General features: G+C 42.2%; 1 protein-coding gene across 2 annotated transcripts in view; it reads left to right on the top strand.

Moving 5' to 3' along the window:
- Positions 1 to 19,523, top strand: part of tusc3 (tumor suppressor candidate 3) — a 384,687-nt gene that overhangs the window by 353,261 nt on the left and 11,903 nt on the right. For both annotated transcript variants that reach the window (XM_063042117.1, XM_063042116.1), the window contains exon 9: positions 15,706 to 15,796. In XM_063042117.1, coding sequence (XP_062898187.1) covers positions 15,706 to 15,796 — 91 coding nt within the window. The remainder of the gene's footprint in view (positions 1 to 15,705; positions 15,797 to 19,523) is intronic.

Here is a 19,523-nt window from a genome sequence, read left to right as displayed (position 1 = left end):
TGACTAGCTGCAGTTGTGGAACCAATGTCACCCTGGGCCATGATGTTTGCTCAACCATACTGACCTAAAGAGTTGCCTGTAAGACCATAAGAGACAACAGCAGAATTAGGCCATTCACCATTGACTCTGCAGCATTCTTGGCTCAACACTACTGTCCTAAAGGGTAGGCAATAAGAGCATAAGACGTAGTAGCAGAATTAGGCCATTTGGCCTATTGAGTCTGCTCAACTAATTCCACCATAACTGATTTATTATCCCATTCTCCTGCCCTCTCCCTATAACCTTTGACACATTCACTAATCAAGAACCTATCAATCTTCAGTTTAAATATAGCAATGACTTGGTCTCCACAACCATCTGTGGTAATGAATTCCACAGATTCCACACCCTCTTTTAAGAGATTCCTGGTTAGGTACATGGTGCTTAGAGAAGTAGAGGGCGATGGGTAACTCTGGGTAATTTCTAAGGTTAGGATATGTTCGGCACAGCTTTGTGGGCCGAAGGCTCTGTATTGTGCTGTAAGGTTTCTATGTTCTATGTTTCTATGTTCTAATTTGCCTTAAGACAACAAACACTGTAATCTGTATAGGGGCCATGAAGTTGATGCTGTTTTGCTTCACTTCTCTGTGTCTATCTCCTGACTAAATATAGCTGTGACAAGATCATTCAAGCTCTTCCCGATCTATTTTGGCTGCACGCATTCTGATATACCAGAGGATCAATTTTGTCCCTTGCAATCCTTTTGTTCTTAACATAACTTAGAAACCTTTTGGATCCTCCTTCACCTTATCTGCCAGGGCAGCCTCATGATTTCTCTTAGTCCTCATGATTTCTTTCTTGAGTGTACTCTTGCATTTCTTATATTCCGTAAGTACCTAATTTATTGACACAATCCTACACCCGCTATTTACCTCCTTTTTTTTCTTAACCAATACCTTAATATCTGCTGAAAACCCAGGTTCCCTAAACCTGTTATGATTACCTTTTATTCTGACAGGCACATACAAGTTTTGAACTGTCAAAATTTTACTTTTGTCGGCTTCTTACTTACCAAGTACACCTTTGCCAGAAAAAAGTCTGTCCAAATCCACACTTGTCAGATCTTTTCTGATACCATTAAAATTGACCTTTCTTCAATTTAGAATCTCAACCGGTGGACCAGGCCTATCTTTTTCCATATTCACTTTGAATCCAATGGCATTATGGCCATTTGAAGAAGAAGGACATCTCTGATGGCCTGGAAAGGAAATTCTCATCCTGGGAATAGATGTGGCAGAGACAAAGAGACTGAGAAAAGGGATTTTCATTTTTACAAATGACAGGGTGGGAAGTATAGTCAAGATAGCTGTGAGAATCATTAGTTTTATAAAAGGTATCAGTAGACAGTCTGTCTCCAGAGATGGAGTCAGAGAGACCAAGAAATGAGAGAGAGACGTCAGAAATAGACTAATTAAATTTAACATAAGAAATAGGAGCAGGAATATGCCATCTGGTCCATCGAGCCTGCTCTGCCATTCAATAAGATCATGGCTGATCTGGCCATGGACTCATCTCCACTTACCTGCCTGTTCCCCATAACCCTTAATTCCCCTACTATGCAAAAAAAAAAAATTAAGGGCAAGATGGAAATGGAGGAAAAGTTGATGGAACTGACAAGCTCAGTAAGTATGCAGGAAGCAAAACTAATGCTGTCATCATTGTAGCACAGAAAGAGTTGTGAAGCATGATCTGTGAAAACTTTGTACATAGACTGTTCCATGTAGCCAACAAAATGGCAGGAGAAAGTGAGAGGAGCCAAAAGAGAAATTGCTGAGTGTGAGGACCTGTAATGTGCTGTCGAGTTTCTGTGTTCTATGTTCTAAGTGGAGAACTGCTACAGTGCAGAGATGGGCAGAGAAATGGCAGATGAAGTTTAACCCAGCCAAATGTGAAGCATTGCACATAGGCAGATCAAACATAAAGGGGCAATATACTGTTAATGGCAAGATCCTTAACAGTGTTAATGAGCAAAGATATCTTGGGGTCCAAGTCCATAGCTTCCTAAAAGTTGCTACAAAAGTTGATAGATAATCAACTTTTTGGTTATCTTTTGGAGGAGATAGAAAAAAAGGATCAGCCATGCTTGAATGGAGAAGCAGACTCAATGGGCCAGATGGCCTAATTCTGCTCCTATGTCTTATGGTCTTATAATAAAGAAGGCATATGGCAGTGTTGCCTTTATTATTTAACTAACTGAATTCAAGAGTCAGGAAACAAAGCTGCAGCTTTATAACACACTAATTTTACCACATCTGGAACTTTGCATTTAATTCTGGTCATTATAAGAAAAACGTTGATGCTTTGGGAAGGATTGAGAAGAACTTTACCATAATGCTGCCTGAATTAATGGGCATGTTTTCTCTAGAGCAGTGGAGGCTGAGGGCAGATGTGGTGGAGGTTTATAAGATTATGACAGGCATAGAGAGACAGCTATTATCTTTTTCCCAGGGTTAAAATGTCTAATACCAGAGAGCATGCATTTAAGGTGAGAAAAGGTAAGTTCAAAGGAGATGTGCAGGGTGAGTATTTATACATAGAGTTGGTATTGATGGAAGGTGCTAGCAGTGGTGGTAGTGGGTTAAAAGATAACAGAGGCATTTAAAGGGCTCTTAAGTAGGCACATGAATGGGCATGGAATGGAAGGATATTGACATTATCTAGGCAGAAGGAATTTGTTTAATTGGACCTTTGACTCCTCATTTAGTTAGTTTGGCCCAGCACTGTGTGCTGAAGAGCCTGCTCCTGTGCTGTGCTGTTCTATGTTCTACGTATTAAACATTAAACAATAGCTGTCACCAAGGACAGTAGTAAGATTAGGGAGGAATAAGTTACTATTTCAGGGCATGTTGCTATCAGGAAGGAGAAATGGTTGGGATTCAAGGGGATTAAGATAGATAAATCAGAAAATTTTTGTGAGGCAAGAGAGGTGATTTCTTGGGGTTTGACAGACACCTTTGCATCTCTTTTAGCTACAGGCAAGGTCTCCAAGGACTTGTGAATAGCTGTTAGCCTTGAAGTAGGGTTTTGTCTCAAAACATCAACATTTCCTTTCCTCCCACAGGTGCTGCTCAACCACAGAATTCCTCCAGCAGACTGTTTGTGGCTCAGATTCCAGCATCTCCATTCTCCTTTGTCACCCAATATCCAATTTTATTTATTTGTTTAAGGCAGCCAAAAGGGGGCAATAAATTAACCAGTGAACCTTCAATAAGTGGCAGGAAAATTATTGTAGAAGATTCTTAGGGAGGCGATGTACTCGAATTTGGAAAAGCCTAGACTTAACAGGAAAGTTGAACATTGTTTTATGGGGGGAGGGGGCGGTGTAGAATCATGTCCTGATTGAGTTTTAAAGGAGGTGACGAAGTGGATAGAACAGAGGATGTTGTCAGCAATATCTTTCATGGTGCGTTGATCCAGAAGATAAGGGCACATACGATGCACGCTGACTTGATAGATTGGTTTGCCCATAAAAGCCTGAGGTTTGTGGTGGAGAGGTATCGGTAGGTAGATTAGTAAATTTACAGATGACACAAAAAATGGCAGAGTTGTGGATAGTCAGGAAGGTTGTCAAGGGATATAGCAGAATATAGACCAGCTGGAAATTTTGGCAGAGAAGTGGCAAATAGAGTTTAATCTGGACAAGAGGTATAATTTGGATAAGAGGCATAGATCAAGTGGATAGCCAGAGACTTCCTCGTTAAAAGCCAACCACTCATAAGAATTGCATTTGAAACAATTAAACAATTAAAATATTTGCTATAAAATATCTGATGTTTGACATTGTAGAAAGAATGTTACACAGGCATTTCTGAGTCAAATTTTAGCATAGTATCCGTAAAAGTTAATTTTCAGAAATTAAATAAAATATATGTTGCTTAAGCTATGAGGTCAGCATCAAAGCTGTTTTGTAATACCCCATTATTCATTTTTTGTTTAATGCTAATGACTCCATGTGTATAGTTAATAACATTAGACAATAAAAATTGCAACGTCATTTCTTGAACAGAACAATGACTTAATTAGAAATATAGCAAAATAAAAAAAAACTTGATCATAGGTCCATCAGCCAGCTATTTAGTCTACTAGCACTGTACAAAAAGTAAATATTACAATGCCTTTTTTCATCAGTGAAGCTTGTTCTGTTGTTTTAATTATAATTCTTTTTATGTGCTATAAATGTTATAGACTCTGGGTTAAATTGAAATGTCAGGCAAAGCCTGAGCAGCAAAGATTTATTATGTTGCAAAAACAGAAAATAGCAGAGTATTTCCAGCATCTGCAGTTTTCTATTTGATTTTCACTTCGTGTTTATTTTGTGACTATCAGATAAATATATATACAGAGTAATGAAACAATGCATTTCAGATTTATTTAATGGGTAAGTTCACAATAATAACTGTATCTGAGAAGAATATGGTATGTTATTGTTTGCTGCTGATAAATAAAACATACCATGTAAAAATGTTATAATGACATTTTTTAAAAATTTCATGCATTATATGATCTCTCCAAGAAAAAAGTGAGGGTTCATAAAATTAGCAGTATATTTATTCCAAAGAGTTGTTGTAAGGAATTCTATATCGCTGAAGTTGTTGGCTGTGAACTGACGCCATAGGGCTTTGCCTATGGTTTCACAGGCAGAGGCAAAATAGATCTAGAACATCACAATGCATTACTTGAGAATCAAGGAAGAAAAATTTGAATTGTCAGATTTTTGACAGTTACTGTAGTTTGTTTCTTACCAAGCTTTTCTTCTGTTTGATTACTCATGCATAGTATTCTGACATGAATCGTAGCAAAGAGCACTCTTAGAACACATCAGGTGAACTTTAAATTCACTAACTGTATTCATTTTGTAATAATTTGTTACATGTATTATAAACCTACTCTTACAGAACATTTTGTGCTAAAAGACTGTCTCTCTTTCTCAGGTGTTGCCTGTAATTCATTTTTGAAAACAGAGGGTCAAACTCATATTTTGACATCGTAAAGATTGAAAAATAGAACAGAAGAGAAAAAAATTCAAAATTTGGTTGGGTGGCATTCAGAACTGAACTCTTACATTTGTGAGATTGTGACTCCCAATGGAATATCCTGCAACTCTAGTTGAAATAATGCTATGTGTTGCCATTAACCACACAGAACAGAGAAAGGACTATGACCTGCATAGAATTATACTTGATGCAGAAGTTAACAAATAACTTTATTTATAAAATTTGTGTAACCAAGCCACATAAAGCATAGCATTTTAACAGCAATTCTGTCTTTGTATTAAGTGTATTTGATCAGTTTGCAGATGCGGTAATAAAATTTGAAAAAGAGAGAGAATATAAGCAAGAATTCTCTCTTGCAATTGATCTCCACCCACCCGATCCCATGCCTGCTATACATATGAACTACATCTTTGAAAAAACTCATTTGAAAAGCATTATTTAATTTAAATCTTAATAATACCAAAAATGCTACAGTTGCTTGAAATAAATGAATTATCCAGAAAACTTGCCACTAGGCTCTCCATGAACGTTTGCTTATGAAGTTACAATGAGTGGCTTTCACTAACTCAAATCTGTCATTTTCCTTCCATTATCTGTCTGGAGGGATCCAGACGTTGGAGTTTAGAAAAGTCAGTGGTGATCAAATTTATAAGTTCCTAAGCATGCATGACAGGATAGAATTTGAAATGTTTCCACAAATAATGAAGTCTCAAACATAGTTGCAAGACTATGAGGCAACCATTTAAAAGTGCAGAACTGGGTGCTGATTCTCTGGGATTTCTCTATCCCAGAAAGTTGTGCAGGCAATATTATGTAGGGTACTTTACAATGAAGTAGATATGTACATATTTGAAAGATCAGGCAAGTTAGGACCGTGGAGAACTGACTGAAGTGCATTTGAAGCCTGGGGCAGATTAGCTGTGATCATATTGAATTGAAGAGCCAGCTTAAGGTAGGAGGTAGCCTGCCACTGCACCAATTCTCTTGTGTTCTATGCTTAATTGTGATTCTACATAGTCTGAGTAGCCCTGCTGATACTCAGCAAGTTCACAGATATAGACTAGCTTAAATGAGATGCTTCTTTTACTTTGACAACGTGAAGCTGTGTCACTAACTATGTGTAGAGAAGGACAGACACGTGAAATTAGGTTGCAGTGTGGAATTAATTCTTTGGTTTGCAGCAGAATGACATTTATTTTCAGCTGATCATGATAATTTCAATTTATGTACTATAAACCATCAGGAGTTGCTTCTGTGATTCTATGATGTACTTAATATGATAGCACCACAAAACTGCAATCAGCCACAATATTGCTTACATTGATGAACTATTCCTCTTCTCACCCTGTCTCTTGCAAAAACGCCATCCCCTTCTCGCAATTCCTCCGTCTCCGCCGCATCTGCTCTCAGGATGAGGCTTTTCATTCTAGGATGAGGGAGATGTCTTCCTTTTTTAAAGAAAGGGGCTTTCCTTCCTCCACTATCAACTCAGCTCTTAAACGCATCTCCCCCATTTCACGTACATCTGCTCTCACTCCATCCTCCCGCCACCCAACTAGGAATAGGGTTCCCCTGGTCCTCACCTACCACCCCACCAGCCTCCGGGTCAAACATATTATTCTCCGTAACTTCCGCCACCTCAAACGGGATCCCACCACTAAGCACATCTTTCCCTCCCCCCCCCCCGCATTCCGCAGGGATCGCTCACTATGCGACTCCCTTGTCCATTCGTCCCCCCCATCCCTCCCCACCGATCTCCCTCCTGGCACTTATCCGTGTAACCGGAACATGCCCTTACACTTCCTCCCTTACCACCATTCAGGGCTCCAAACAGTCCTCCCAGGTGAGGCAGCACTTCACCTGTGAGTCAGCTGGGGTGATATACTGCGTCCGGTGCTCCCAATGTGGCCTTTTATATATTGGCGAGACCCGACGCAGACTGGGAGACCGCTTTGCTGAACACCTACGCTCTGTCTGCCAGAGAAAGCAGGATCTCCCAGTGGCCACACATTTTAATTCCACATCCCATTCCCATTCTGACATGTCTATCCACAGCCTCCTCTACTGTAAAGATGAAGCCACACTCAGGTTGGAGGAACAACACCTGATATTCTGTCTGGGTAGCCTCCAACCTGATGGCATGAACATCGACTTCTCTAACTTCCGCTAATGCCCCACCTCCCCCTCGTACCCCATCTGTTACTTATTTTTATACACACATTCTTTCTCTCACTCTCCTTTTTCTCCCTCTGTCCCTCTGAATATACCCCTTGCCCATCCTCTGGGTCCCCCCCTCCACTTGTCTTTCTTCCCGGACCTCCTGTCCCATGATCCTCTCGTATCCCTTTTGCCAATCCTCTGTCCAGCTCTTGGCTCCATCCCTCCCCCTCCCGTCTTCTCCTATCATTTTGGATCTCCCCCTCCCCCTCCAACTTTCAAATCCCTTACTCACTCTTCCTTCAGTTAGTCCTGACGAAGGGTCTCGGCCTGAAACGTCAACTGCACCTCTTCCTAGAGATGCTGCCTGGCCTGCTGCGTTCACCAGCAACTCCTATGTGTGTTGCGTTAATTAACTTAGGAGTTGGTAATGGAGGCAGTATAAAGGGCAGTCCAGTGCTCCGATTGTAGGATGTGGGAAGTCAGGGACAGCACAATTGTCTCTGATGACTACACCTGCAAGAAGTGCATCCAGTTGCGGCTCCTGTTAGACTGAGTTAGGGAACTGGAGCTGGAGCTGGATGAACTTCAGATCATTCGGGAGGCAGAGGCAGTAATTGATCGGAGTTTCAGAGAGTCAGTCACCCCTGAAAATCAGGAGACAGGTAACTAGGTAACTGGGTGACTGTCAGGAAGGGGAAGGGGAATAGACAGAAAGAGCAGAGCACCCCTGTGGCCGTTCCCATCAACGATAAGTATACTGTTTTGGATACTGTTGGTGGGGGCGACCTACCAGGGACAAGTTGTAGTGGTCGCGTCTCTGGCACCGAGACTGAAACCTCAGCTCAGAAAGGAAGGAGGGAAAAGAGGAGAGCAATAGTGTTAGGGGATTCGATAGTTAGGGGGACAGATAAGAGGTTCTGTGGGAGAGATCGAGAATCCTGGATGGTCTGTTGCCTCCCTGGTGCCAGGGTCCGTGATATCTCGGATCGAGTTCTCGGTGTTCTCAGGAGAGGCGATGAACAGCCAGATGTTGTGGTCCACGTGGGGACCAATGACATAGATAGGAGTAGGGATGAGGTCCTGAAGAAGGAATATAGGGAGTTAAGAAAGAAGTTAAAAAGCAGGACCTCAAGGGTGGTAATCTCGGGATTGCTGCCTGTGCCACGAGACACAGAGGGTAGGAACAGGAAGTTATGGCAGATGAATGTGTGGCTGAAGAGTTGGTGCAGGGGGCAGGGGTTCAGATTTCTGGATCACTGGGATCTCTTCTGGGGAACGTCTGACCTGTACAAAAAGAATGGGCTGCACCTGAACTGGAAAGGGACCAATATCCTGGCGGGCAGGTTTGCTAGAGCTGTTGGGGAGGGTTTAAACTAGTTTGGCAGAGGGGTGGGAATCAGAATGCAAGTACAGAGATTTAGGGTAGAAGGACAAGGGCAAGCTGCTATGTGCTCTGAGTTGGTGAGGAAGGACAGGTAGGGGACAAAACATAAATGTAGCCAGTTAGAGGGGTTGAAATGTGTCTATTTCAATGCTAGGAGTATTAGGAATAAAGGGGATGAACTTAGAGCATGGATCAGTACGTGGTACTACGATGTTGTGGCCGTTACTGAACCTTGGCTGGAGGAAGGGCAGGATTGGCTGATGCAGGTATCGGGGTTTAGAGTTTTTAAAAGGAATAGGGTGGGAGGTAGAAAGGAGGGGGAGTAGCATTACTGGTCAGGGATAGTATCATGGCTATAGAAAGGGAGGACGCTGCAGAGGGAGTGTCCACTGAGTCGGTGTGGGTGGAAGTCAGAAATAGGAAGGGATCAATCACTGTGCTGGGAGTAGTCTATAGGCCCCCAAATAGCCCTCGGGACACCGAGAAGCAGATAAGCAGGCAGATTTTAGAATGTTGCAGGAAATACAGGGTTGTAGTTATGAGTGATTTCAACTTCCCTCATATTGACTGGCACCTCCTGACTGCAAGGGGGACAGATGGGGCCAAATTTGTCAGGTGTGTTCAAGAAGGATTCCTGACACAGTATGTGGACCGACCAATGAGAGGAGAGGCCAAACTGGATCTAGTTCTGGGTAATGAACCTGGTCAGGTGGCAGACTCTTGGTGGGGAAGCATTTTGGTGAGAGTGACCATAATTCCCTTAGCTTCAGCATAGCTATGGAAAAGGATAAAAACAGACAAAATGGGAAAGTGCTTAACTGGGGAAGGGCCAACTATGAAGGAATGAGGCAGGAACTAGTGAGAGTAAATTGGAAACAGATGTTCAAGGATGAAAGCACAACAGTAATGTGGAGGAAGTGTAGGGACCACTTGTGTTGGGTTCAGGATAGGTTTATCCCACTGAGACAAGGAAAAAATGGTAGGAAAAGGAACCGTGGCTGACGAAACACGTGAGGCAACTCGTCGAGAGGAAGAAGGAAGAATATGTTAGATATAAGAAGCAGGAAGCAGGAGGGGCTCATGAGAAATATAGGGTAGCCAGGAAGGAGCTTAAGAAAGGACTTAGGAAAGCTCAAAGGGGGCATGAGAAGGCGTTGGCATGTAGGATTAAGGAGAACCCCAAGGCGTTCTATGCATATGTGAAGAACAGAAGGATGACAAGAATGAAGATGGGGCCGCTAAAGGATAAAGAAGGCAACATGTGCCTGGAGGTGGAGGAGGTTGGGGAGGTCCTAAATGAATACTTCACTTCAGTATTCACAAGTGAAAAGGACCTTGATCAGGGTGAGGTCGAAATAGAACAGGCCTGTGTGCTGGAATGTGGAGATTAATGAAGAAGAAGTATTGGATTTTCCTAAAAACATCAAGATTGTTAAGTCCACAAGGCCGGACGTGATATACCCCAGGTTGCTGTGGGAAGAGATCGCTGGAGCAGTCATTATGATCTTTGAATCCTCTTTGGCTGCAGGGGAGGTGCCAGAGGATTGGAGAATGGCAAATGTAGTTCCCTGTCTAAAAAAGGTAATAGGGAGAAACCTGGGAACTATAGACCGGTTAGTCTTACGTTGGTGGTCTGCTAACTATTGGAAAGTATTCTTAAAGATAGGATCTACGAGCATTTGAAGAAGTACAGTCTACTCAAGGATAGTCAACATGGCTTTGTGAACGGAAGGTCATGCCTCACGAGCATAATTGAGTTTTTTGAAGAGGTAACAAAAGAAATTGATGAGGGTAGGGTGGTAGATGTGGTCTATATGGATTTTAGCAAGGCATTTGACAAGGTCATGAGGCATGAGATCCGTGGAACCTTGGCTGTTTGGATAAAAGATTGTCTTACAAGAAGAAAGCAGAGGGTAGTAGTGGAAGGAAAGTATTCTGCCTGGAGGTCGGTGACTAGTGGAGTGCCACAAGGATCTGTCCTGGGACCCTTGCTCTTTGTGATTTTTATAAATGACCTGGATGAAGAGGTGGAAGGATGGGTGAGTAAGTTTGCGGATGACACGAAGATTGGAGGAGTTGTGGATGGAGCTGTAGGTTGTCGAAGGTTACAAGAGGATATAGACAGGATGCAGAGTTGGGCAGAAAAGTGGCAGATGGCGTTCAATCCGGATAAGTGTGAGGTGATGCATCTTGGAAGGACAAACCAGAAGGCTGAGTACAGGGTTAACGGTTACTTAAGAGTGTGGATAAACAGAGGGACCTTGGGGTTCAAATTCATACATCCCTCAAGGTCGCTGCACAGGTTGATAGGATAGTTAAGAAGACCTATGGGATGCTAGACTTCATTAATAGGGGGATTGAGTTCAAAAGTAGAGAGGTTATGTTGCAACTCTACAAATCCCTGGTGAGACCACACTTAGAGTATTGTGTTCAGTTCTGGTCACCTCATTATAGGAAGGATGTGGAAGCTATAGAGAGGGCGCAGAGGAGATTTACCAGGTTGTTGCCTGGATTGGAAAACAAGTCTTATGAGGCAAGGTTAACAGAACTGGGACTTTTCTCTTTGGAGCATAGAAGGATGAGAGGGGACTTGATCGAGGTCTACAAGATTATGAGAGGCATAGATAGGGTGGATAGCCAGTACCTGTTTCCCAGGACATGAATAGCAAACACCAGAGGGCATATGTACAAAGTTAAAGGAGGGAAGTTTAGGGGAGACATCAGGGGTAAGTGTTTTACACAGAGGGTTGTGGGTGCCTGGAATGACTTGCCAGGGATGGTGGTGGAAGCTAAAACATTAGGGGATATTTAAGAACCTCTTGGATAGGCACATGGATGAAAGAAAAATAGAGGGTTACAGGGTAGTGTGGGTTTAGTACTTTTTTTTAAGGAATATATGGGTCAGCACAACATCGAGGGCCAAAAGGCTGTACTGTGCTGTAGTATTCTAATGTCTGGTGTCTTCCCAATTCTCTAAATTTCCACTAATTTTTGCTCTATTATATGTTCTCTCTTTGGCTTTTATGTTGCCTTTGACTTCTCTTGTTAGCCACAGTTATGTTATCTTGCCTTTAGAATATATCTTCCTCTTTGGGATGTATATATCCTATGCCATCCAAATTGCTTCCAGAAATTCCAGCTATTACTGCTCTACCATCATCCCTGCCAGTGTTCTTTTCCAATCAGTTCTGCCCACCTCCTCTCTCATCTTCTTTAATTCCCTTTACTCTATTGTAATACTGATGCATCTGACCTTAGCTTCTCCTTGTCAAATTTCAGGATGAATTCAATCATATTTTGTTCATTATGCCCCTCAGGGTTCTTTTACCTTAAGATCTCTAATCAATTCCGCTTCATTGCACAACAGCCGATCCAGAATAGCTGATACCTTAGTGGGCTCAGCTATGAGCTGCTCCAAAACGCCATCTCGTGAGCATCCTAAAACTTCAAAGTTCAAAATTCAATGTAAAATTTATTATCAGAGTACACACATGGCATCATTTTTTGTCACAGATTTTCTTCTGCAGGCATACTTGACAAATCTATAGAACAGTTACTATAAGCTGTAAATTGTAAACAATGCAATCAGGAACTGTAAACTGTAAGCAAACTATGCATATGAAGATATAAATAAATAGCAATAAATAACGAGCATGAAATAACAATATAACAGAGTACTTGAATGAGTCTTTAAATGAGTATAACTATTCCCTTCTGTTCAAGAACCCAATCATTAAAAGGTAGTAACTGTTCGAACTAGATGCTGCAAGTCCTAAGGCACCTGTGCCTTCTACCTGATGGCAGTAATGAGAAAAAAGCATGGCCTGGCTGGTGAGGATCTTTGATGATGGATGCTGCTTTTCTACAGCAACGTTCCATGTAGATTTACTCAATGGTTGGGAAGATTTTACCCAAGACGTGCTGGACTGAATCCCCTAACTTTTGTAGAGTTTTCTGCTCAAAAGCATTGGTGTTCCCATACCAGGGCATAATGCAGCCAGTCAGCACACTTTCCACCACATATCTACAGATTTCTGAGGAAGTAGAGGCATTGATGTGCTTTCTTCACAATAATATTTACATGATGAGTCCTCTGAGATAGTGACACCAAGGAATTTAAAGTTACTGATCCTTTCCACCTCTGATCCTCCGATGATTACTGGAGGATGGACCTATGGTTTCCCTCTCCTGAAGTCTACAATCTTTTCCTTGGTCTTATTGACAACAGAGCCACTCCACCCTCTCTGCCTACCTATCTATTCATTCAATAGTATTTGTACCCTTGAATGTTTAGCTCCTAACTATAATTTTCTATCAGCCATGACTCAGTAATGCCCATGTCATACGTACCATTCTGTAACTGCATGACCAGATCATCTACCTTATTCCGTCTACTGAGTGACTTCAAATACAGTGCCTATAAAAAGCATTCACCCTTTTGGAAGTTTTCATCTTGTATTGTTTTACAACATTGAATCACATGGATTTAATTTGGCTCTTTTGACACTGATCAACAATAAAAGACTCTTTCATGTCAAGTTAAAACAGATCTCTACAAAGTGATCTAAGTTAATTACAAATATAAAACACAAAATAATTGATTGTATAAATATTCACCCCCTTCAAGTCAGTATTTAGTAGATGAACCCTAGGCAGCAATTTAGTCTGTATGGATAGATCTCTATCAGCTTTGCACATCTGGCCACTGCAATTTTCTCCCAATCTGCTTTACAAAACTGCTCAAGCTCTGTCAGATTGCATGGGGATCGTGAGTGAACAGCCCTTTTCAAGTCCAGCCAGTAGGTGGACCTTCCAGATACAGGTGTATTTTTTATACAATCAGTTGAAGCACCTTGACTGCACACAGATCTCCAAAAACAGATCTCCATTTATTTAATTATTTGACTTCTGAAACCAATTGGCTGCACCAGTGATGATTCAGTGTGTCATGTTAAAGGGGGGGAGGGGGTGAATACTTATGCAATCAATTATTTTGTGTTTTATATCTGTAACTAATTTAGATCACTTTGTAGAAATCTGTTTTCACTTTGACACAAACGAGTCTTTTTCTGTTGATCAGTGTCAAAAAAGCCAAATTAAATCCACTGTGATTCAATGTTACAAAACAATAAAACATAAAAACTTATAGGGGGTGAATACTTTTTATAGTCACTGTGTATCGCTTTCACTCCTATATTTATCACCCTTTCCGATTTTGTCCCAATGTTACAATGCAACTCATCCCACTGACTATAATTTTGCTCTGTCATCTGCCTGTCCTTTCTGGCAGTCTCACTGCACACTGCATCTATTTGTTTATCAACTGCCCCATATCCAGCCCTATCTCTCTGGTCCCCATACCCCTGCCAAATTAGTTTAAACCCTCCCCAACAGCTCGAGCAAACCTGTCTGCAAGGATATTGGTTCCCCTTGTGTTCAGGTGTAACCTATCCCTTTTGTACAGGTCATACCTTCTCCAGAAGAGATCCCAATGATCCAGAAATATGAAGCTCATCTCCTTGCACCAGTTCCTCAGCCATGCATTCATCTGACAAATCATCCTAGTCTTACCCTCAGTGGTGCGTGGCACAGGCAGCAATCCTGAGAGATTACTACCCAAGAGGTCCTGTTTTCCTGCTTTCAACCTAAATGCCTTCGTTCTCTATTTGGAACCTCCTCTGCTTTCCTACCTAAGTTATTGGTGCCAATATGAACCAAGACCTTCTCATTTTTCACCGGAGCAATCAATGTGGATTTTCTTAATTTATGTTAGAATTTTCTGTAATTCTGCTCGATGGAAGAAGCCAGAGAGTGGTGGTAGAGAATTGCTTCTCTGAGTGGAGGCCTGTGACTAGTGTGTGCCACAGGGATCAGTGCTGGGTCCATTGTTATTTGTCATCTATATCAATGATCTGGATGATAATGTGGTAAATTGGATCAGCAAGTTTGCTGATGATACAAAGATTGGAGGTGCAGTAGACAGTGAGGAAGGTTTTCAGAGCCTGCAGAGGGACTTGGACCAGCTGGATAAATGGGCTGAAAAATGGCAGATGGAGTTTAATACTGACAAGTGTGAGGTATTGCACGTTGGAAGGACAAACCAACGTAGAACATACAGGGTTAATGGTAAGGCACTGAGGAGTGCAGTGGAACAGAGGGATCTGGGAATACGGATACAAAATTCCCTAAAAGTGGCGTCACAGGTAGATAGGGTCGTAAAGAGAGCTTTTGGTACATTGGCCTTTATTAATCAAAGTATTGAGTATAAGAGCTGGAATGTTATGATGAGGTGTATAAGGCATTGGTGAGGCCGAATCTGGAGTATTGTGTTCAGTTTTGGTCACCAAATTACAGGAAGGAAATAAATAAGGTTGAAAGAGTGCAGAGAAGGTTTACAAGGATGGTGCCGGGACTTGAGAAACTCAGTTACAGAGAAAGGTTGAATAGGTTGGGACTTTATTCCCTGGAGCGTAGAAGAATGAGGGGAGATTTGATAGAGGTATATAAAATTATGATGGGTATAGATAGAGTGAATGCAAGCAGGCTTTTTCCACTGAGGCAAGGGGAGAAAAAAACCAGAGGACATGGGTTAAAGGTGAGGGGGGAAAAGTTTAAAGGGAACATTAGGGGGGGCTTCTTCACACAGAGAGTGGTGGGAGTATGGAATGAGCTGCCAGACGAGGTGGTAAATGTGGGTTCTTTTTTAACATTTAAGAATAAATTGGACAGATACATGGATGGGAGGTGTATGGAGGGATATGGTCCGTGTGCAGGTCAGTGGGACTAGGCAGAAAATGGTTCGGCGCAGACAAGAAGGGCCAAAGGGCCTGTTTCTGTGCTGTAGTTTCTATGGTTCTATGGTTCTATGGTCCTAATGTCAACGAAGTTCCACACAGGAAAATATGGCATCATTGGAAGTTATAAGTGGCATCGTCATTATCTTAATTCATTGTAAAAACATACAGTATATTAGTTTATATCTACATTACATTAAATGCCACAGTTGCTTATAAATGGAGTAATGTTACCCACGTTACTAATTGTCTGACCATGAAGTAGCACTTGAATGAGTCTATTTGAACTTGTACTAAGTTGTGTTTATTAATTGTATTCTGATTTTTTTTACAGTAATCTGTCTGGTGGGATTAGGCTTGGTGGTTTTTTTCTTCAGTTTGCTGCTGTCAATATTCCGGTCCAAGTATCATGGATATCCTTATAGGTACGTAGGTTCACGATCATACTTCCTCATCTCATTCTATTGTCTTTGAAACATCAAATGGGTATAGGTATTGATAAATGAGAATAGCACACATTATTCTTGCTTGTTATCAAAGCTGTCATTTCTCTTCATCTCAGTTGTCTGAAAATACATTTGAAATTTGAAGTGTTACATATGATTTTTATTCTTGGAGCTGGTAATAAATTATTTTTGCGGGCAAGAAATGAATTATGGGAAAGCACTGTCAGACAATTTTTTCCCCTCTGCTGTTTGCATAAAAAGGATCAGCCAGGGACCCCAAGTTAGATGTAAACCAGTTAGGGACAGTGGTACAAACTTAATGAACTGTGTCCAATTTTCATCTATCTCGGGTAACAAATGACAGGTCAAAGAGACTCCATTATGAAAGATGAACCTTCACTTTTAAATACAAATTGGACTATGGAAAATATAGGTTTGCTCTGTACATGATTTTTGATTCCATAGAAACCAGAATGTGACACAGTGTAAAATAGGAATGTGATCTCTATCACTTACCTTTCCATACAGTAGGATAAATGAAATATCACCACTGTCTGTAAATTGCTCTTCCTTATTCTCCCATTTAAAAATCAGGCAATTTGATCACTTAATTTATACTGAACTTTTCTCTGACTATAATGTGTTTCTTTATATACTTAATGTATTTTGACATAAAGTTTTACCAGCTAATTCTTGAAACACAAAGCTAACCTTGAAATTATGCAAATTGCAATGTATGAATCGATTGCTGGAAGAGTTAAATCACATTATTTATAAATCTTCAACTTCTTGTTCTTTTATCAGTGATTCAGTAATCCTGAATTGTGTTGTAGTTGTAAAGTAATGATGGAATTAAGACATAGGAGCATAATTAGGCATTTGGCCAATCAAGTGTGCACCATTCCATCATGGCTGATTTATTGTCCTTCTCAACTCCATTCTCCTGCCTTCTTCCTCCTATTTTTGAAGTCCTGACTAATAAAGAACCTATAAAAGGATAACAGGTTGTTCCAGTAGATGTCTCTGGTTTTCATTTTGTATATGCTTTCTATACAAATTTCCAAAAGTTAACTTTTAGCAACACTAGCTTCTTAAAGATGGCAAGTGACCTGTGATGACTTCTTGCCTTTTTAACAACATTCATATTTTTAAAAATTGGTAAAAATATCTGAAGATAGAATGGCACCTGGAATCCACGCCGAGTGCTGTTGTCGCCATAAGTGGTGCAGACTGGTTTTAAGTAGTGGGGGCTAACGTTAATTAGTTTTGCCATTGAATCAATAGCCAAGAATGACTAGCTTAATACTGACTGTAGGGAAAAACGTGTAAGTGAATTGGCAGTCTGAAGTTTGTGTGTTGCAATATTGAAAGGGAAATGTGAAGGCCATGATCCCTGTTTCTGTGTTAAGGGCTGTCTGCTTCAGCCTCGGCACAGTGGAGGGAACGGAATAAAAATAGCACCTGATGAGTGTTTTGTAAACAAATGAGAAAAATATAAAGCACCTTTATGTTTTATATAATAATTGTGGCTCACATTGCTTCCTGACTCTTTCTTTGAGCAGTTGCTAAGTCTATAGTCAGGACTCTATAGTTGGAGACTGTATACCCTGGGGAGCAGACAGGGGATTTTGTGGATGTGAGAAGGACACCCGCATGGTTTGTTGCCTCCTGGGTGCCAGGGTCCGGGATGTCTCTGACCGGGTGCACGACATCCTGGTACGAGAGGGAAAGCAACCAGAAGTCATGATACATGTTGGGACCAATGACATAGGCAGGAAGAGGGATGAGGTCATGAAGTGTGAGTTTCGGGAACTAGGCAGAAGGCTGAAGAACAGGACCTCAAAGGTGGACAACAACAGGAATTCTGCAGATGCTGGAAATTCAAGCAACACACATAAAAGTTGCTGGTGAACGCAGCAGGCCAGGCAGCATCTCTAGGAAGAGGTGCAGTCGACGTTTCAGGCCGAGACCTTTCGTCAGGACTAACTGAAGGAAGAGTGAGTAAGGGATTTGAAAGTTGGAGGGGGAGGGGGAGATCCAAAATGATAGGAGAAGACGGGAGGGGGAGGGATGGAGCCAAGAGCTGGACAGAGGATTGGCAAAAGGGATACGAGAGGATCATGGGACAGGAGGTCCGGGAAGAAAGGCGGGGGGGGCACCCAGAGGATGGGCAAGGGGTATATTCAGAGGGACAGAGTGAGAAAAAGGAGAGTGAGAGAAAGAATGTGTGTATATAAATAAGTAACAGATGGGGTACGAGGGGGAAGTGGGGCATTAGCGGAAGTTAGAGAAGTCGATGTTCATGCCATCAGTTTGGAGGCTACCCAGACAGAATATAAGGTGTTGTTCCTCCAACCTGAGTGTGGCTTCATCTTTACAGTAGAGGAGGCCGTGGATAGACATGTCAGAATGGGAATGGGATGTGGAATTAAAATGTGCGGCCACTGGGAGATCCTGCTTTCTCTGGCGGACAGAGCATAGGTGTTTAGCAAAGCGGTCTCCCAGTCTGCGTCAGGTCTCGCCAATATATAAAAGGCCACATCGGGAGCACCGGACGCAGTATATCACCCCAGCCGACTCACAGGTCAAGTGTTGCCTCACCTGGAAGGACTTTTTGGGGCCCTGAATGGTGGTAAGCGAGGAAGTGTAAGGGCATGTGTAGCACTTGTTCCGCTTACACGGATAAGTGCCAGGAGGGAGATCAGTGGGGAGGGATGGGGGGGACGAATGGACAAGGGAGTTTCGTAGGGAGCGATCCCTGCAGAATGCAGAGAGAGGTGGGGAGGGAAAGATGTACATAGTGGTGGGATCCCGTTGGAGGTGGCAGAAGTTACGGAGAATAATATGTTGGACCTGGAGGCTGGTGGGGTGGTAAATGAGGACCAGGGGAACCCTATTCCTAGTGGGGTGGCGGGAGGATAAGTGAGAGCAGATGTACGTGAAATGGGGGGAGATGCGTTTAAGAGCAGAGTTGATAGTGGAGGAAGGGAAGCCCCTTTCTTGAAAAAGGAAGACATCTCCCTCGTCCTAGAATGAAAAGCCTCATCCTGAGAGCAGATGCGGCGGAGACGGAGGAATTGCGAGAAGAGGATGGCGTTTTTGCAAGAGACGGTGAGAAGAGGAATAGTCCAGATAGCTGTGAGAGTCAGTGGGCTTATAGTAGACATCAGTGGATAAGCTGTCTCCAGAAACAGAGATAGAAAGATCTAGAAAGGGGAGGGAGGTGTCGGAAATGGACCAGGTAAACTTGAGGGCAGGGTGAAAGTTGGAAGCAAAGTTAATAAAGTCAACGAGCTCTGCATGCGTGCAGGAAGTAGCGCCAATACAGTCGTCGATTTAGCGAAGGAAAAGTGGGGGACTGATACCAGAATTGATGTCCAGTCCCTATATACTTCCATCCCCCATCAGGAAGGTCTCGAAGCTCTACGCTTCTTTTTGGATTCCAGACCTAATCAGTCCCCTCTACCACCACTCTGCTCCGTCTAGTGGAATTAGTCCTTACTCTTAATAATTTCTCCTTTGGCTCCTCCCACTTGCTCCAAACTAAAGGTGTAGCTATGGGCACCCGTATGGGTCCTAGCTATGCCTGCCTTTTTGTTAGGTTTGTGGAACAATCTATGTTCCGTGCCTATTCTGGTATCTGTCCCTCACTTTTCCTTCGCTACATCGACGACTGCATTGGCGCTACTTCCTGCACGCATGCAGA

Source organism: Mobula hypostoma, chromosome 3 (genome assembly GCF_963921235.1).
Source record: "Mobula hypostoma chromosome 3, sMobHyp1.1, whole genome shotgun sequence".
In the NCBI taxonomy this organism is placed as follows: domain Eukaryota; kingdom Metazoa; phylum Chordata; class Chondrichthyes; order Myliobatiformes; family Myliobatidae; genus Mobula; species Mobula hypostoma.
Note: the sequence above shows the minus strand (reverse complement) of the source record. Positions and strands in the feature narration are given on the sequence as shown.